Below are 18,548 nucleotides of genomic sequence, written 5' to 3' on the forward strand. Positions count from 1 at the left end.
CCGGTTTAATAAATTACTTTAAATGGCATTAAAATGGACTTAATGTTGGCATTGAGTACTTTAAATACAGATTACTTCTCTTTCGTCTCAAAGCTCTGGGTTTTCTACATACTGTATTTCGTTTACTTTAAATCTCCTGATTTTGGCGCCCCCTGTGGACAAAGCCGTACCTCTGTATCTCTAAGCTAATTTTGTCCTGTTCAATCATAAGTGGTGTTTTTCAGCAAAAAACTCCTCATAGGAGCTTTAAATCCTTTCAAAATTCAGTTAACATTAGCTTACATTTTTTACATCTTTTAACCTATAATAACAGATTTTCTGGCCTCTTTGGGGAAGCACAAACAAATTACAAACACAACATTGACGTATCACCTTTTAAGTAAATATGCCAATGTTGCTTGCAACCAGTTGCTTCCAAACTTAACAGGAATAGATAATCAGGGAACCATGAAGTTCTGCTTTGGGCAAATCCTCCAAATAGATGTTAAGATATGAAAACTGAAATGTTCCTTTATTGTTTATTAATACTCGTATGATAGGATTTTTTATTTATATGAGTCATAAACATAAGTACTTTTTGTAGTTTAATAGAAAAGGCTATCATCAATAAAATTAGTAATCAATTTATTATATTCTCTTACATTGCCCAACAGCTGTGCTGGCAAGTCCTTGAGGCTGTACTATTGATGCTTTGAGCTAAATGGCTAACATGCGCCCCAACAATGCTAATGTGCAGACATATCGTTAATTTTGTATTTAGTGTGCTCATATGGCACTAAAGTTTAAGGATCAAAAAATGTGACCCTAAGAAGGAAATAATTGTGCTGACCAAACTTTATAGCAATCCATCTAAAATCCAAATCTCACAGTGGCACTAGAGGGAAAGTAAGGGGGTAATCAAAACAGTAGGATTCATCATGTGTATCATTAGTGGCTGGTCAGAATATGATGCCATCAAGCCTGTGTTGAAATATTTGCGAACTACTTAAAAAAAAACTGTCTGGAGGCTGTTGTTGAAAATGTCTTTAATCCCACTTTTGGTTAAAAATAACTAAGTGCAGTTCATCACTCATCAGATATCCAGTAAAATTCAAATGTATAACAATACTGTAAAGCTAAGTGTTAGTCTTAGCGATGTTCTCAGAGTCAATACCTGAATAAAATGTTTTAGATGAGATTAGAAAGGTTGATACAATATATAGTATGTGATCTCGTTAGGTTAAGAAGGTCCAGTGCGATGAAATATAAATCAAGTGTCTTAATATTGCTCAACAAAGGACAGGGCAAAGTTCCAGGTTCCAAAAAAATATAAATAAAAACTCTTTTTTTTTTCATTTCTGCTGATAATGTAATAATAATGCTGTTAACATTTAACATGTTTTACTTTGGTGTCTTTATTTTATTTTTTGAAATCCTTAGAAAGCTTTTTTTAAATGGATGCCCTGGACCTTTAAAACCACAGTTTTTACCTCTCAGTAATATACTGTCTTTATAGCAATTTGATATACGTTTACTTATTTGAAAGCAGATTTGGAAGAGTTTATCATTCTTATTGGGATTACGTCCTCGACCCATTCATTCGGGGTGGCCTTCATGCGCTCCCAAAGAGCAACCTCAAAGGGGGTCGAGTCCATCCAGTCCACCGGTGCTCCATAACTCCTTCCTAGAGAGACGCACAGAGAGATGCATGGTCAAAAACATACATTCACCGATAACCTGCAGACGTGTCAAGAAAGTATATATGTACCAATGTACTCAAATACTTACAGATTTGTGGTTCTTCTAAGTGACTTTATATTTTTGCTGTGTTCTGCTACTTTATACCTCTACCCCTCTTTCTTTCAGAGATGTACTGAACTTTTTACCCACGTTATATGAATTTGACTGTCACTAGTAAGTTGCTGTTTTAGAACTTAGATTAAAAAAAAATTTGATAAATGCATCACATTGTTTCACATCTAAACCAGTGGTTCCCAAACATTTTGCTTTGGGATACATAGCGTGTAGTAGTGACCTGTTCCAGGGCCGAGCCTCAGGCCCCCCAGCAGGTTGCTGGCGAGTCTGTCTCTGTCCCAGACGGTGAGCTCCACACAGGCCTCTGCTAGATCAGCCTCTCTGATACCATCGTATACCATCGTGTGATTAAACGCTGGGTCTACCGTCCTCCGCAGCACACGTGTCTTCTGGCGACTCTTCCTGCTCGTGTCTGGCAGCACAAAGCTTCAGATGAAGGGAGAAGGAAACATGTTGACTGATACAGAAAAAAAAATCCTCTAAGGTATAATTAGAAATCTTGGGAACTACACTTAATGGCTTATATGGGAAGATTGACACGCATGTCCTTCAATAATATCACAGCCAGGGTAAGCTTAGCTCTGTGTGGATGCTAAAATCAGGGGGTAGCAGCTTGCCTGGCTCTGCTAGCTGTTTCCAGTGTTTTTGCTAAGCTAAGCTAACCAGTTGCTGGCTCAAGTTTCTTTTTTAGCGTACAGTAATGTGATTGGTCGCAATATTCTTATCTATCTGCAAAAATAGCAGAGTATTTGTCAAAAAGCTGAACTGTTTCTTTCACAAATACCAAATGCAAATACTTTTACATACCACTTAACATATGGGTCAATGGTGGTCCTGATTAGAGGCAGATTCTTGCATTCTTTCACCCAAATGTGTACCTCTCCGGTGCTTGGAGCCTCCTTTCCTAATCCTATGAGGACATGAGTGATTTTAAAAGCATAAAAGACAAGACAAAAAAAATGGGCTTCTTATTAAATAATGCAATAAAGATGTGTGCAAACCTTCGCTGTGGATGATCTGTGGCAGGAAGCGTATAGCCAGTCTCATCTCTCCTCGACCAGTTGATGGTGGTAGCGTGTGTGTAGTCTGCAGCGTTTGACGCAAAATACATAACATGAACAGCAAATGAAAAATCCCCCATGAAGCTTTAAATCTTTGTCCATGGGTCGAACAATACCTGCAGGCCATGTGATATAATGCTCTCAAATAGACGGTAGGCTGACCACATTCTAAGATAACCATGTGGTTATTTGATAAGAAAGCAAACAATACAGCCGCCTGTGTGTTTTTCTTCTTACCCTAGCTTTCAGTGGTAAGTAGTTCATCTGGGTGTGGTCAAAGTCCCACTTGGAGAGGTCCATGTCTACCTCACCCAGGAAACTATTCCTGCCAAAGGTGTCGTTATGCCAAACGGAGAGAATGAGCGTCTGGGTTCTGAGGTACTCCATGCGAACACGATACTGTGAGGACACATAAGAGCAAGCTGCTTTTGTTAGCTTGTCGTCACGCTGCCAAGTATTAAACGTTACACTTTGGGAAAGTGTCAGTGATTGTCCAATACACCTAGCTTTGAAATATCTGCAGATTCTTACCCTGAGGATCTCGTTGAAAGTTGGATTTAGTGTCTTCTTTTTTACAGATGTTTTCCTCTTTCCCAGATTAGCTTTGTCCGGAGCCAGGTAGCTTTTGACATAGCTTAAAACAGGAAAAAAAGACACAAAAACTTTAAGGTCTATTATACTAAAAGGATGTAATTACATGCTAACCACTGGTAAACTAAAATAAATGACACGCTATGAATTAATATAGTTAAAGTATGTAGTTATAGTCACCCTTCTTATGCAGAAGAGATAAGAGTGGATAAGTTATATAATATTACTTGCCATAGTGGCAGATGTGGATTGATCCCAAACACACAGATTTCACTGATGATTTAACAGAATTACACGGACATGTTTCAAACTCATGGTTTGTCTTTTGCCTTCAATTCATCTTACTTAGCAGAGAAGGAATTTAGTTTAATTTACTCGACTATCTCAGGTAGAGTACTCACGGATCCGAGCGGCCCCTCTTCGGGTCGACTGCAGCCAGGTCTCGGCACTCGACCACAAAGATGTGAAACTCTCTGAGCTTCTGAACGTAGTTGATGGAGAACTGGATGTTTCCCTGAACCTCCACGTTGGCGAAGTCCCCGCTGTACATGGTCATCACACTTCCACTCAGCTAGAACGCGCACAAACAAGTTGGCAAATATCTTATATTGTCAATTTTAACTGGAATCATTACATATGTTTATATCGGACAGTTTGCAGTCGGTGTGTTCCAGAGATAGAGGTCAAAGTCAGAGCTAGGTAGTGCTAGCTTTAAGGGGAACTCTATAGGTTTTTTAGGGGTTCCACTGCAGTTTCGGAAAAAAATAACATTTTTGGCTACAGATAGAGATGGGCAGAATCTAATCAAATGTACTCAGATGATGTCACTTAAATCTGAAATGGTTGGGGCTAAAGACTAGAGTTGTTAATTGCAAGTTTATCGTACCCTGCTCCTGATCTCTAGTTAATGATCAAGGCTAGCATCTCAAGGCTACATTAGCTGCTAGAGACATAATCAAATTTATGACCAAACTGTTGCCAGTCAAGATGTATTGTGGGTAATGTAGGTGCAAGGTTTTGACAACAATAAAGAATGCATGCATTTTAAAATACTGCAAAAAAAATGTAGTCCCTGAGGGTGAAAGTTTAAGCTTTAAAGCCGACAAGCGATGCAGTTTAAGAGAGCAGTGTTCGAGTGTTAAGCGTGTGCAAGCGATGGCTGCTGCCGTGTGTGAACATACAGAAGACAAAGACGCCCTGCCAGAGGAGTCGGCGAAGGAGCTGTCCGTCATTAGTTTTCCTCTGCGGTAAGTATCCCCGTAGTTTGAGTCGGTGTCAGTGCCAACGTCCTGAAAGACAGACAGACTGCACAAAAAGCTCTGTGCACAAGGATGCAAAGCAGGTTTGACCTACAGGACTAAAACATACAGGGATGATTTTACCTCCTTCTGTAAGAACGAAGGAACAGATTTGCTCATCTTCTTCAGGTGCTCCGCGTCCGAATATATGGACGAGGAAGTGGACGGGATGGTTGAAACTGAAACTGATGGTTGAAAGGCGGGAGCAAAGGATAAAAAGTCTTCACTCACAATGCTTGCAAAAACATTATTAATCAAAAGAAGTTATTTTTACCTTCACTAATTCGTCTCGTGTCTGCAGTTGGGTCTTGCCTTCTTTCTTGTCCTGTAGGAGACAATGAAAAGAAATCACAATCATCCAAGAGGATCTGTGCGTACGGGCAATTTGACTTGGAAGTCAAAGATAGGCTCACGTGGTGATAAGGATCCTGTGATGTCCTCCAAACTTTTAGCCAGGTTTTTAGGCCGCGTTTCCGCTCGCCTCAAAGCTTTCCTGACAGGGTTTCGGTTTTCATCATCGTTCTCACCTACAGGATGAATGGGAAAGAAAATGTCTGATCAATCGGATCTCTTTGCTGGCATACATATATACTGCTGCTGCTCAATAATGTTTGCTAAATTTTGTGGAAATTTGTGTAAAACAAGGTCATTTTAGGAATATGCTAACTGTGTGAAGATCAGATAAGAGATACTAAATGGTACTTACAGTATATAGTGTATGTTTTCAGATATAGTCCTCTAAATGTCTATATTTATTAATATAAAATGCTGTGCTTTTTAAAACCAAACTATGGTGCATCAATTGTGCAATACTGTTAACTTTGGAAATGTTACATACTCTGTAAAACGAGGGATTTTAAGATGTAGGGAAGCTCCAATGAAACGTCTTAAGTTGTAGGTCGGTGAGACATTTTCTGTGAGGTGTCAGTAAAGTCAGAGCGACGTATAACCCATCCCACAAATTAAACATGGGCAACTTACTGCAGTTACTCACAGTGTTTACAGAGATTTGCTTCTGCCAACACAGATAGCCTAACACGGACATGATAACAAGGATACTGCTGGATACAGCCCACACTGATCATAATCGTCCGTGAGTCAGACACCAGCAGAGGTTGCACTACTTCTACAACTACACAGATGTCAAATGTTTTTTTAAATACATTAAAAGAAATGTCTCTGAAAAAGCTTTGAAGCTTTTCAAAAGCTGAAAGAGGTCTTTGCTTAGATGATTAGTTTCGTTCGTCTGAGATTACAGTGAGGGTATGTTTTGAAATGTTTGTTTCTTTTTGCATCCATCACCTTCTTGTTTTGTGGTAGTGTTAGAGACATGTTACATTGTTGGGTTGCAGGAATAGTAAGCTCACGTGACTTTTATCCGATCATTTATACGTGTTACAGTTTAAAAAGACTCACGGTTGGAACTGTTCCTGGAGACGGACCAGGTTTCTGACATGCTGCTCATAGAAGAATCCTGACCTGTGTCTGAGCTGCTGTAGGTGGCCCACAGGGGGCGATGACCCGTCTTGCTGCCCCTCCTGCTGTCACGATCTTCTGAGCTCATCGGAGTGCTGGCCTTCATCGGCCCACCCAGGTCAAACTCATACCCAAACTTGCCCTCCGACCCCTCGTCTTTAAGAGTCTGGTCGAGGGAGGTGTTGGCGCTTGTGTTATCTGTCATGCCCAGGTAGTGCCGGTAGTCTGTAGGAACGTACGCTCGTGCACGTGGAGTCGGAGTCTCGGTCTCCTCTGACGATCTTCTGGTACCTTCTTCTGCGTTCTGCCTCTGCTTCCTGCTCCGGGAGTGGACGGGGCTGACATCCATTTTAAGCTGCATGTGATCGTTTTTGTCAGGAGCACTCAGAGCGAACATGCTAGTGGAACGACGCAAAGAACTGTTACGACCGCCAAAAGCGTCTTTTCTACTCTTTGGAGAACGAGTCTCTTTTGTCGAACTGTGTTGTGGTTTCATGGATTTCTCCTCTTTATTAGAGTCTTTTGAGCTCCTAGAGAAGTTGCTTTTGCCATTATTTACTGCTCTTGACCCCATCTGTCTATCGTGAGGCGACTTTGATCGATTCTGAGGGGGTGAAGATACTTTAGTGACTCCAGGTCGTGTTTTCTCGAATGCAGCTGATGCCCGGCTAACCTCAGGATCAGCACACTTTAACTCCAGAGATGTCTGGGCAGTGATTGGCTCTTTCTTTTTTTGGCTTTTGGGTTTGTCAGAAGAAGACAATCCCTTGGCGTCTGCTGTGGCCTCGTCCCAGAACTCACGCAGAGTTTTAAACTGCATCCTGCTTGTGCCCAGGCTGGGGGATGACTTGTCTAATCTCTGATTCAATGGAAGAACTGTAAAATTTGTATTATTTCTATCATAGTCGTCCTCATCGCTGCTGGCATCACGTACAATTGACGTCAAATCAAACTCTGACTTCGTAAACCTTTTGTTCAGTTTTGCCTGGCTTGCACCACGTGCGACTTTGCCCTCCCCGGGAACTTTAGGTTTGCTTTTGTAGAACATGGGCTTGTTCCTCTCCTGCTCCCAGAAAGATTTGAGCTGCTTTATCTTCTCTGCAGTAACTTCTTGATGTTGTAAACCTTGTCTGTTTGACTGAAGACTGTTGACTCTGTCTTTAATAGGCGTATCCTGCTTACGTTTTGGTGATAACTGTATGCTGTCGTCCTCACTGTCCCTACTCGTTGTATCTTCGCTCAAACCTCTTCGCATTTGTGTTTTGGAGGCGATTTGTACATCATTCCCACCTTGCTGGTCGTCCATATGCGTGTTGTTTCGCAATAGAAATAGCTCCTCAAGGTTTGTACTCTCCCTAGTTTGGAAATCTGTATCTGTACCTAGCTGAGACACATGAACTGTCCTGGACATTTCGGCTTGCTGTGGAGGTTCTCTAGATTGGGAAATACTGTCAGGTTGTTGACTCGGTTTGGCCAAGGAGATTCTCTCGGACTCTGGACTCAGTCTGGAGTTGATGTTTTTCCTTTGCCTTGGACTAAGTCTGCTGACACTTAAAATCTCAGTGTCTGAGCTTCTTCTGTTAGATACTTGGGGCCTGGATGCTAACCTTAAATGATCTGAGTTCAACTTTAGGTCATTATTGTTCCTTTGGGTTGAAGTGTTCATCACCAGACTTTCTACGGCTTGGTTGAAGTTCAAGTGAACATCATGTCCGTTGTCTTTCTGTGGGCTCATCACCCCTTGTTTCTCTCTCTCATCCCTAGGATTTGATTGATACTCATCATAACTCCCCTTCCCATGATTTATTCCAGGCACAGAGGGCATATCAGACTCTCTGTTGGTTTTGTTCATTTTCTCTTTGTCTTTCTCTGCCGAGAGGTGAGCAGATTTTTGTCCTTTGTCACCAGGCTTGATTGAATTGCTGACTAGTATTTTCGGGCCTGCGTTGTTTTTCTCCCAGAATGACTTCAGGTCCGAGATTTGGGGCGATTCGCTCTCATCGTCTTTATCTTCTTTAACTTTCTTTGACCGCATCCTTTCTCCGCTCTCCTTCTTCACCTCTTCATGTGGTTTGGACAGTTCCTTATTCCCTATTTTTTCTACGGCTCTTAACTCTTTGGCCTCATGGCGCTGTCTTTGTTCAGGACTTCTCTTCATTTCAACACTTTCCTTCTTTCTATTACTCATACTATCCGCAACATCTTCACCTCTGACTTTGCTTTTTTCAACATGTTTGTCTGAGCTCTTTTTCACCTTTGGACCATCATCTGTATTTAGCCAATCGTTGCTGTCTGTGCTGCGGTTGAACCAGTCCAGTACCTTTGCAATTGAGTCCTCCTCTTCACCAGTGGGACTCGCGGTTTGGGTGGATAATTGAAAAGTGTCATTCGGATTTGATTTTGTCTGCGTTTGCAGATGTGACTTATCAATGAAGTTGAGATCATAAGATATCGGAGGTTCTGGATCTAAAAAGAAAGAAATGTAAAGAAGATTTAAATACTCTTCAGAATATAATCTGAAAGCGATAACTGTGTCTTCGCCTTTTCCAGAATGGGCCCTCTTTTTTCTTAACAATACTCTAGGTGGTCTATGGTAGTAGCACAGCTTAACTTCAAGCTAAATGCTAATGTCAACAAGTTAACAATGACGATCCTATATTGTTAGCATGCTAACATTTGCTTGTAAACACAAAGTATACAAGATGCTAATGGGGATGACAAATATTCTGGAGGTATTTGGTCAAAAAGCAAAGTAGTGAACAATCTTTTCATATAGCGCCATTGACTTGAGGGAGATTTATGTCAGACAATTACAGGTAGCACATTTCATGACACTCTATCCAACAGCTGAAGAGACATTTCACTCAAAACCATAAATGTCAACCTCTTCATGGTGCAAGAAATAAAGTCAAAGGTGTACCAGAATCATTAGGATTCATTGCCTGGGGACCAAGAATGTCTGTAGCAAAGTTTTTTGCCACGTCCACCAGATATCAAGTTAAGTGAAAAGTTTGACCCACCAGAGGAAAGGTCAGGGGATTACCAAAGTCAGAGGAATTCATCCCCTGGGGACCGTGACTAAAGTGGTGGACCTACTAAGAGACACTGCCAACTCGCCATCCCTAGAGTCGTGCCACTAACATGGCTAAACATTGTTGACAGACAAACTGCTAATATGTCATCAGTAACATCATAAATAGTGTATTTCAGTTTTTCCTAGCATGAGAAGAGATGAGTGGGAATCTGCCTGCTTACATGCAATGACCTTTAACCTTTAGTACTGAATCAATGTTTGTCGCTATTGCAGTGATTAAGAATCTTTTTCAAGGAGTCAGTGAGTATTTCCATTAACTACATTTATGCAAATATATTGAAGAGGTTGTAACACGATTACATAATTAACTGAGCACCAACAGATTTGATCCATCAAAGCAGTTCATTGCTGTTTCCCACTGAGGATGGCAATTGTGTCTTTTGTGAGGACTGAATTTGTTATTATCTGCTGCTCATAGAGCAGGATGTGAAGTACAACAAGGGCCCCAAATTGGACCCACACTGGGGATGTGGAAGTTATTTTATGGAGAGTTTTGCACAAATGAAACACAATTATTTCTTGTCACTGTACTTACCCACAGTGCTTTGGGGCAAACTCAGCTCTCCCTGCCGCGTTGATGTTCCCACACTGCTGCAGTTTTCTCGGTCTGTATCCTGAGTGCTGTCGGCGTGCATGATGAGCGTTTTTATTGCTGCATGTTCAATTTGTTTATGGTCATCTCGTTCATCGCTCTTCTGTGGGATTTCTCTGTCAGTGGCTGCATCGCTCCTTGTGGACGTGGCTGGTCTGAAATCGAGCAGGTTTTGAGTTGCGGTAGAAGGAAATGAGAGTTCAGTTAAAATCTTCGTGTCAGAGGAGACGTCCAGAGACTTGTCTGTTCTTAAGGACGGCGGATTTGTTTCCCTCTCCGGACTGGAGTTAGATAAAACCTGAGATATGTCACAGGGTGGCTGCTGGGGGATTTCATCCAGAGATTTGGATGACTGATCAGACTGAGATGCTTGATTAGAAGCCACACTTCTCGGCGGCATTTCATCCAGGCTCTTCTGATTTGACTGGTTGGAGCTCTCACTGGATCCTCCCTGGAGGCTCCGTCTTGGAGTAGGAACAATCCCAGCTGACCCGACCTGAGGGTCTGACCCCGGCTCGTTGCCCTCTGTCTTTGCTTGTCTTGAGAGAAATGTCCTCTTCTTTGGCACCGGCCTGAACCCGACAGGGGAGCTCTCTGATGTGACGGAGCCCGCTGAAGTCTGACTGGACTCTGCTGCTGGGGGGCTTATCAGTGGAGATATGGGATCTGAGGGAAACAGAAAAATTGTTCAGTCTAGATAATAGTGATGTTTATTTAGAAATATGTTTAAGTTAATTTTCAAACCTGTCTCAGATGACTCCTGCTGCTGAGGGAGTTCCAACTCATTCATTTCAGGAGGCTCAACAACAATAAGGGAAGCACGGTTGAAAGGGTTGTGCCGCGGCTTTAAGGAAAATGATTTGATTTCAATATCTGCATTTTAATTTGAACAAAACTGCACCCAAGAGGCCAATCTCTTTTGCTTCACATATATACCTACCATTCTTGGAGAGCGGACAGCTGAATTCAGATTCTCTTTTTCTGCATCACTGTGGGAAAAACAATTGAAATGTTTAGATAGGAAAGGTGAAGCAGCAGATAAGGTTACTTGATGAACACTTAATAATAATAATAAAAACTTTATTTATATAGCACCTTTGAAAACAGAATGTTTACAAAGTGCTTTGACAGACAAAGCAAAGGCAGGAACTCAGGAAGATTACAGAATACAAAACAGATTTAAGGAAGTTTCAACAATGAGGCCAAACCGAGAATATTCACAAGAAGAAAATTGACAAAACAGGAACAGGCATTTCGAGCAATAAGCAACGCAAATTAAGATAAAAATAAATAAAATAAATTAATAAAAATAAAAATAAAAGCAATGAAAGACTATAAAAGGTTATTTAAAAAATAAAAAGACGACATCACATCAGAGGAAGAGAGATTAAAAAAAACAATAAAATGACCGCTTCACCAGCAGAGTCTGTTGTTTTTCTCAAAAGCACGATGTAGTGTGCATGACTGGGGCTTGCTGGCGTGTGAATAACGATGTCTGCGCAGACTAATAAACTGAAATAAGGAAACAAGATAAACTCACATTATCTGTTATTTTGCGGAGGATTGATATTACAGGAAAGCTTGTTAACATATATACAGTTAGAGATTGCATTTAAAATGCATGTGACACGGTAAGAAAACTGGACTTCAAGCCAAAACATTATCAAAATGCAAATAGAGTTTAGGCAATAGCATTGCTTGGGCTGACCCAACTGGTGATAGAAGGTTGGCAAATGTGTGTCAGCTACCAAACTGTTTTTTAATGTACAAAGTTTTTTGCTAATAAAAAGTTTCCAGAATGTCGAAACAATCAAGTCAGAAAAATAAAAGAATAAAAACATCATCATAGGTAGAAACTTTTAGCTTCCTGGTTGTTAATCCATTAACAACCACCATTCTAACAACAGTCTCCTTACTGTAAACAGTCACATGGTTATTATTAATGAGAGCTCCATGGAGTTAAACACGTCGCTCATACGTCGTTCCGTTTTCTCTGATTACATCAGGCTACATCCTGCAGTGAAAGAAGCTACTGTTGGGCTGTAAAACTGACATGTTCCCATTCAGCACCACCTATGTTTACACAGGCTGAGTCACAAGACAGCACATAAGAATACACACTGACAGACTGAAGGAGAAAGAGAGGAGCTGCATCTGTATTTAAGAATGTGTTATGTAACCTTAATGGGCACTTTGGGGAAGAAAAGTATTTGTTTGAATTTGCTGACATTTTCTCAGACCACATTAGACGAAGCAAACAGTGCCACATTTTTATTAAGAACATAAGAAAATAAAGAGGTTATATGTGGACAGATTGGTAGATATCTGATTAAGAGAGGGTGGTGTACTTGTTCTCCTGTGGCTGCAGTGCTTCTAAACATCGGGCAGGTTTTGGTGGAGCGACGATGTCCGATCCTTGACTGCTAGGCGGCCTGGATCTTTCGATTTTGGGCGACCCGTCTGCGGCAGAGAGGGAACAAAAACACTGTTTGGGCAGATGTTTCGGTTGAATTCTTTCTTTTCTTTTGACCTTGGATTCAGTTACATAGCAATAATCCTTTATCAAACCCTAGAGGGAGAATCAAACTGTTTGATTTACCCCCATCATCCTGCAGTGGAGTTTTTTGTGAGCCAATAATTGTCACCACTCTGCCCTAAAGGATGAAGTGTTTGCCTGTATGGTAAAAAACTGTGCTGCTTTACTCGGATATTCTTCTCCACTTTAAAGTCCACTGTGCAGGCCTCAGCAGTGATTGGCTTAGTCTCTGAAAATGTTAGATTTAAACTTTGGATTTAGCCCCCAGAAACACGGTATGCTTCCGGAAAGACAGCAGAATCGTGAAAATACCTATGAATGTGTTTGTTACCTGCTGCTGGTTAACAGGTAGAAAGACAAAGTCGTAACAGAATCATGGAGTAAACGACAGGGTCCTGATGTCACAAATGGAGCTGGATTCTCTCCTTGATCACAAGATGTGAGCGTAAAACACAAACCCTATGTCAACAGTAACTAATGAACACACCTAAACCAGCTTTCCTGGGTTTCATGGAGGCCAGGATGATCTCCGAGCCGTGGATCGTGTCCATGTGTCTGCGAGACTTGGCCTCGTAAAACCACTCTCCGGTCAGGTACTTCTTCTTGGAGTCTATCTCCGCGCCAGCGTTCATTTCTTGTTCCAGTTTCCTGAAGAGAACACACACAAAGGAAACAAACGCTTAAGGCAAGAGGATTTAACTCATTGTCATTAATTGGTCTTTTTTATGCGATATGATAATCCTCGCTGAGCTGAATGAAAGTTATTAGAAACTAACAGGACATAAAGCATCTTCAGCCCCGGTGGCTACACAGACACAAAAAGACTCTCTTGTGAAGGAACAAATACAAGACAGCGCTTTCTCTAAGCTGCACTGAAAGGAGAATCTGACACCGTTTGACTTTGGTTTAAGCTGCACTAATCTCTCAATATGAGGTGAAATATGAATCCACAGGCAGACAAAGACGAGACAGAGATCAACAGATTGTCACAAATAATCTATGATTCTTTCCCTTGTTGTGTTTTTTTATTCTGTTCTTCCTAATGACCCCTTATATTTTTCTTCTACCTATCCGCTTCTATGTTTCACAGCGTCGTTCTCAGCCTTATATAACAGCCGCACATGATCTTTCTAAAGCAAAGGAATTCAGGGAAAACATTTCCATCAAGTTCAAAATTGAATCAAAGGCATTAAAATGAGCACTCATCTTTGGCGGCGGTCATGTGAATGAAGGGCAGCACATTATTACAGGCTGTTGGGTTAATCCTTTTACACTCGACCGGTCGAGACACAGCGAGCATTCAAAGGAGAAAAAGTCGGCCGGCCAATTCCATTAAAGTCAATGAACAGCACATTGTTTCGTGACTCTTCCCGACTCGTAAAAACAAAATAAAACACGTCTTCAAAGAGTTTTATTTAAGTTCACGGTTGAGCTCTTATTGTGAAAGAAGTTTCTCCTGTAGTTTCAGCTCGTGGGAGAGGTCAGAGGCCGTTTGTTTGACTTAACAAGCCTTGCACATACACTGAGAGGAATGTTTGACCCCTCCCAGAGGTCAAATACAGAGCGTAGGAATACGTTAGAGCTGGAACTTTTTATTAAGGAGGAAGCATCAGGATTTAAACTCTGTGGTCATCACGCTCTTCACAGGTGAGGTGTCGAGGCCTTTAAGGGTTTCTATTCCTGTCCGACAGAGCAGCGTGATCCTCTCCCATGTGTTGATCTAATCTAATATTCTGTCTCACATCGAGGCTTCTCAGCGGCCGAGGCAGCCGCTGCATCCGGCCAAGCTGTTATTGTGTTATTCCATTACGATCAGACGGGCATCACGTCCCACAAAGGCCTCTTCGCACAGAACAGGCGATGGACGAACTTATTGAATCAATAAAATCACGTTAGCTGAATAGCATGACATTAGCTTAAATGTCAGCCGGAGCATTTCTGCTCATGTAAAAACCCCCACATTGCACAAAGATGTCGGAGTCTGATTTAATAACCGTACCTGATTCTCTCCTCCTCGGCCTTCTTCAGCTCGGCGTCCCTCCTCAGCACCGTCATGATCATCCCCTGCTCCTCCTCCGTCAGGTGGCTCAGGTCGATCATGGTGCCTCCTGAAGTGTGGAAACGCTCTGCAGCAGGGAACAACCACCAGCTTGGTCTGTCACTGTCAGATAAAAACAAATTCACTTCAGGAAGTCATAAAAAACACAGGACTTCCATACCCAAGACCCTTGTGATTAAATAAGGTAAATGCAGTGTTTCTGTTAGCGCTGTTTGAATCAGAAACATCTGACATACTTGAAGCCGTTCAATCATTTCCAACAAATGTTCTGTACTTGAGTAAATCTCTTTAATGGACTCGACAGTTGCCGAGTTTTTATTCTTCACCAGTTTGAAAATTAAGCAACCAATTATTGGCCTTTTATTGCCTCCATCCACTTTTTAAAACATTAAATAAAACAGGACAACAAGCAGGTAAATGTGCACCCTGAAAGGATTCATTTTAAGACGTGTCGTTCTGATTTTAATGTGAAAATTGATAAACAAGCAACCAGTGACTTGCTGAAGGATCTATGAAGAACGTCAAGCTGCATTACTAGAGCTAGGGGTGGGGATCGCAGGGTAACTCATGATACGATACGATGCGCAATATGTTGGCCACAATAACGATAATATCACGATACAAAGATTCTGCGATAATTTATATATTTCAAGACAATCATATCATAATGATATCACGATATCTGATTAACTGAAGAATAGCCTACCTTACCTTTTTAGGGGCAAGGTAAGGTAAGGTTCAAGATTAAAGTAGTTATTCACTGAAATTTGGTGAAATTTGTAAATTAAAATATCAATATTTGGTGCCAGTATAATGATAATTGTATTGCACGAGTCTGGACGACGATATACTGCCATATAAATATTTTATCCCATCCCTCACTAGTACTCTGTATACAAAGAACTGAGTGTAAACAAGTAAACTGAAAACATTTAGGATTAAAAATCTACAAGGTATCAGACAAAAGACAAACTACAAAGACTTTTGTTTGGTTACTGTAAAAGAAAAGAAAAATGTTTAAGTCACATTTTTCTATTTAAGCTGCTGTATAACTGCACAGTATCTTAATTACTCAGAATATAATGTGAGTAAAAATAACAACATTATCAGTTTAAGCAAACAAAGCTGATACCTGGTTGCAGGCCTGGCAACATTTAGGAGTTAACATTGGGCCTTGTTTTATGTTAGGAGAACGTCTGATGTGAAGCCTAAAGTTGTAAAATTTATTTCACCAATAAGCAATGACTGGGAATGAAAACAGATGTATTTAGCAGACCTTTTCTTTACCTCTCAACTAATATTCACCTCAAGACCCCTTAGATTTACCCTGTGACCCTTTGGAGGGCCCTGACCCGCAGCTCGTAAACCACTGGAAACAACTACCAAACATTTATAAAGAACTCAAACTAGCTCCCCCTTCAGCAAGCAGCTACGACTTTAACATGCTTCTTATTCAATTACTGCATCAATATTCAAAAATCTAATAATGTCAGGAATAATAATAATGTAGAATGTACTGTGATACCTACATTTTCCTAATAATGCTTCTGTAAGGGGTTTTAAGCAACACTTTTTACTTTGTGTGTTTTTCATTGTTGTATTGTTTGTTTACTGACCTATGTCAGTATCTCAGTACTTCTAGTTCTAGGGCATCTTGTGTGTTTGAAAGTTTACTTAAGGAACTGGTTGTTGACGAAACATGTAAAATTGTGTCAGACAGCTCTATAAACAAACTGAGCGTATATTTATGTTACACAATACTTGACAGTAAAATGTTCGACCATCTAGTCATGTGAGTCTGATTGCTGCTTCAGATCTCAGATAAATAAAAGTGAACTGAACTGCTGAAAATGTTTCCATGTCAACAACTTGTTTTCCTCTGTACAGCAAATTAAATGTAATTTAATTCATTTAATTGTTTTCTCCAGTTAAATGTGGCTTTAGAGGATTTACTGCCTCAAATATTTCCCCTAATTATAAGATATCTGTCTGAATGAACAATTGACTGTCATTGTTAGGTTTAGTAGTTGTAAATCATGCAACTGATGGCACTTTCTGGTATATTTTTTAACCTAAACTTACACAGTTTTAGCCATTTATACAAGTTCTTATTATTGTATAATGCAGAAGCATTTAGACGCTTTACTGATGTAGTTGTAAGAATACCACACCCAAGACTTACATACAGAAACGTACCTCAGTTAAAGCACATATTAGTAGTGTTATTCAAGTTATATCAGCAAATTTACTTATCATATTAAAGATAAAAGTAGTCATTGTGCAATTAAACGGTTTCTATGAGAGTTTTTTATATGATGTTTGTGGAATAATATCGCTGCTGCATTAATGCGTGTGAGTTGAGCTTATTTTACAACTTTATATACTGACTGATTATTTAACGTATAGGAAATGCATCATATTCTATAGGATAATCATATGTCTGAGGTGTCCTGTGTGAGCTATTTATGTCTTAAAAAGTCAGAAAAACAGCAATGTTTACACCTTCGTGACATTTACCACGGGTTTTCCATAACTACATTTTATTATATTTAAGTTTACATTTTAAGAAAATGTCAAATTTAATCACATTTCGAGATACAGGGTTTTTACTTGACATGTATGGTATGAAAATGTGTACAATGAAGTTACTAAAGTTGTCGGACAAAAGCAGTAAAAGTAAAATACTTGCATTTGAGACGAGAGAATTAGTAGAAAGTAGAAAGCATACATTTATGCTACTTTCTACGTAATAATCTACGTGGCTATATGTATATAGCCACGTAGATTGTGTTAGTGAGAAGAATGTGAATTTAGCTACACTGTTTTAGTTAAACTCGTTGGTAAAAGTGGCTTCATTTTAATTTAAAATTCAGAGTTTACACTTTCCCAAATATCTTACTTTAAGTTAGAACGTAAATAATACTTTAAGACAAGTCAAAGTATCTATGTGACGTGTCGCCTACCTCACAGGACCCCTGCAGGCTGCTCACAACCCGCTCCTGTAACTCCCATCCTTATGTGTCGGTATCAAAAAGAGAGAAAAACACAAAGGAGTTGAAGCTTTTACCTCCTCCACAGGTCTTTTGCTGCTGCTCATGGATGAGCTGGACTCCTCCGACAGCAGCTGGGAGGAGGAGGAGGAGGAGGAGGAGTACGGACGGACTCACTGTGTTGTGGATGAGGAGGACATGGCACGTGCAGCAGCGAGAGAAAACAGCGACAAGCTAGCTAAGAGAATAAAAATGCTCTTTCAATTCATCCATCTTTTGAATTTAGGCAGGAAAAGATCATTTTTGTTCGAAATGTAAGCTGTAGGCTACTTTCTTTCTTTCTTTTTTATTAAACAGATGTAGGGTGTAGTAGCAGGCAGCGTCCACCAGGTGTCCTCAGTCCCCACAGGTTGATCTCATCGGTGTGTTTGACAAAAGGGTGTGAACATCCCCACAGGCGAACAGAGCCTGAAGCATGTCAAACAGCAATTACATGTTCATAAAACACGATACAAATAACAGTGTGAAGGCCAAATGAGTGTTCAGAGGACATAATATTCACACTGTGACCCTGATGTGACGACATGCGTTAAGGGGCACCTCAAGTGGTTTTTAACACCGGACCACCTCCTGGTTTGTTGTTGTTCAGACCAGAAAGAGAAGATATAATAGCAGCTGGAAACCAGACTGTGTCAGAATCTGGAAATCCATTCTGGTGACCTACTTTGTGATCTCCATGTGGAATACTTCCCTCCAAATTCTGGTATTAAAAGGTGTTTATCTACTTGAAGAATATGCTGCCAGCTCATTTTAACTGTTGTGCATGTGATTAAAAGACACAAGAACATTTAAGCCCCTAAACACATAAATAAAGCAAAATAAAGTGTTTGAGAAAGCCTGGAGAAAACAAACCTTATATTAAAGGATTAATACAAATACTTTGTTATAACCCCTCAGAAGGCTGGATTAGCCTACCAAGAGCAGGCCTCCTCAAAATAACAGATTTACTTCATAGCATTTGGTTTGTGTTGATTTGACTGACACTAATTTTGTCTTG

At 40.4% G+C, this 18,548-nt stretch overlaps 2 protein-coding genes across 2 annotated transcripts; both read right to left on the reverse strand.

Annotated features, from left to right (window-relative positions):
* Positions 1-1,018: 1,018 nt before the first annotated feature.
* Positions 1,019-10,905, reverse strand: LOC138597299 (uncharacterized). The gene is made up of 15 exons (XM_069668883.1): positions 10,847-10,905; positions 10,651-10,750; positions 9,850-10,572; positions 6,161-8,686; positions 5,158-5,271; positions 5,019-5,069; positions 4,829-4,929; positions 4,628-4,735; positions 3,848-4,017; positions 3,387-3,489; positions 3,093-3,254; positions 2,796-2,880; positions 2,602-2,704; positions 2,015-2,220; positions 1,019-1,663 (listed from the first exon to the last, which is right to left on the reverse strand). The coding sequence occupies exons 1-15, from the start codon at positions 10,847-10,849 to the stop codon at positions 1,515-1,517; spliced, it is 4,704 nt and encodes a 1,567-aa protein (XP_069524984.1). The 5' UTR covers positions 10,850-10,905; the 3' UTR covers positions 1,019-1,514.
* A 1,330-nt stretch (positions 10,906-12,235) lies between these two features.
* On the reverse strand, positions 12,236-17,526 carry LOC138597409 (synaptotagmin-like protein 2). Its single transcript, XM_069669007.1, has 4 exons — positions 17,465-17,526; positions 14,442-14,603; positions 12,930-13,090; positions 12,236-12,366 (listed from the first exon to the last, which is right to left on the reverse strand). The coding sequence occupies exons 2-4, from the start codon at positions 14,540-14,542 to the stop codon at positions 12,236-12,238; spliced, it is 393 nt and encodes a 130-aa protein (XP_069525108.1). The 5' UTR covers positions 14,543-14,603; positions 17,465-17,526.
* Positions 17,527-18,548: the final 1,022 nt, after the last annotated feature.

This window comes from Semicossyphus pulcher, unplaced genomic scaffold (assembly GCF_022749685.1).
Source record: "Semicossyphus pulcher isolate SPU_LCO1_2020_fin unplaced genomic scaffold, fSemPul1.0.p SCAF_19, whole genome shotgun sequence".
In the NCBI taxonomy this organism is placed as follows: domain Eukaryota; kingdom Metazoa; phylum Chordata; class Actinopteri; order Labriformes; family Labridae; genus Semicossyphus; species Semicossyphus pulcher.

Bases quoted from the DNA above. Each gene is read 5' to 3' on its own strand.
- LOC138597299 (XM_069668883.1), bottom strand. The intron at 4,930-5,018 runs GTAAAAATAACT...TTCAACCATCAG, and splicing joins CACGAGACGAATTAGTGAAG to TTTCAGTTTCAACCATCCCG. The intron at 3,490-3,847 runs GTGAGTACTCTA...TCCTGTTTTAAG, and splicing joins AAGAGGGGCCGCTCGGATCC to CTATGTCAAAAGCTACCTGG.
- LOC138597409 (XM_069669007.1), bottom strand. From the start codon at position 14,542: ATGATCGACCTGAGCCACCTGACGGAGGAGGAGCAGGGGATGATCATG. The intron at 13,091-14,441 runs GTACGGTTATTA...TGTTCTCTTCAG, and splicing joins GCCGAGGAGGAGAGAATCAG to GAAACTGGAACAAGAAATGA. The intron at 12,367-12,929 runs GTGTGTTCATTA...TCTCTGCCGCAG, and splicing joins ACCCAGGAAAGCTGGTTTAG to ACGGGTCGCCCAAAATCGAA.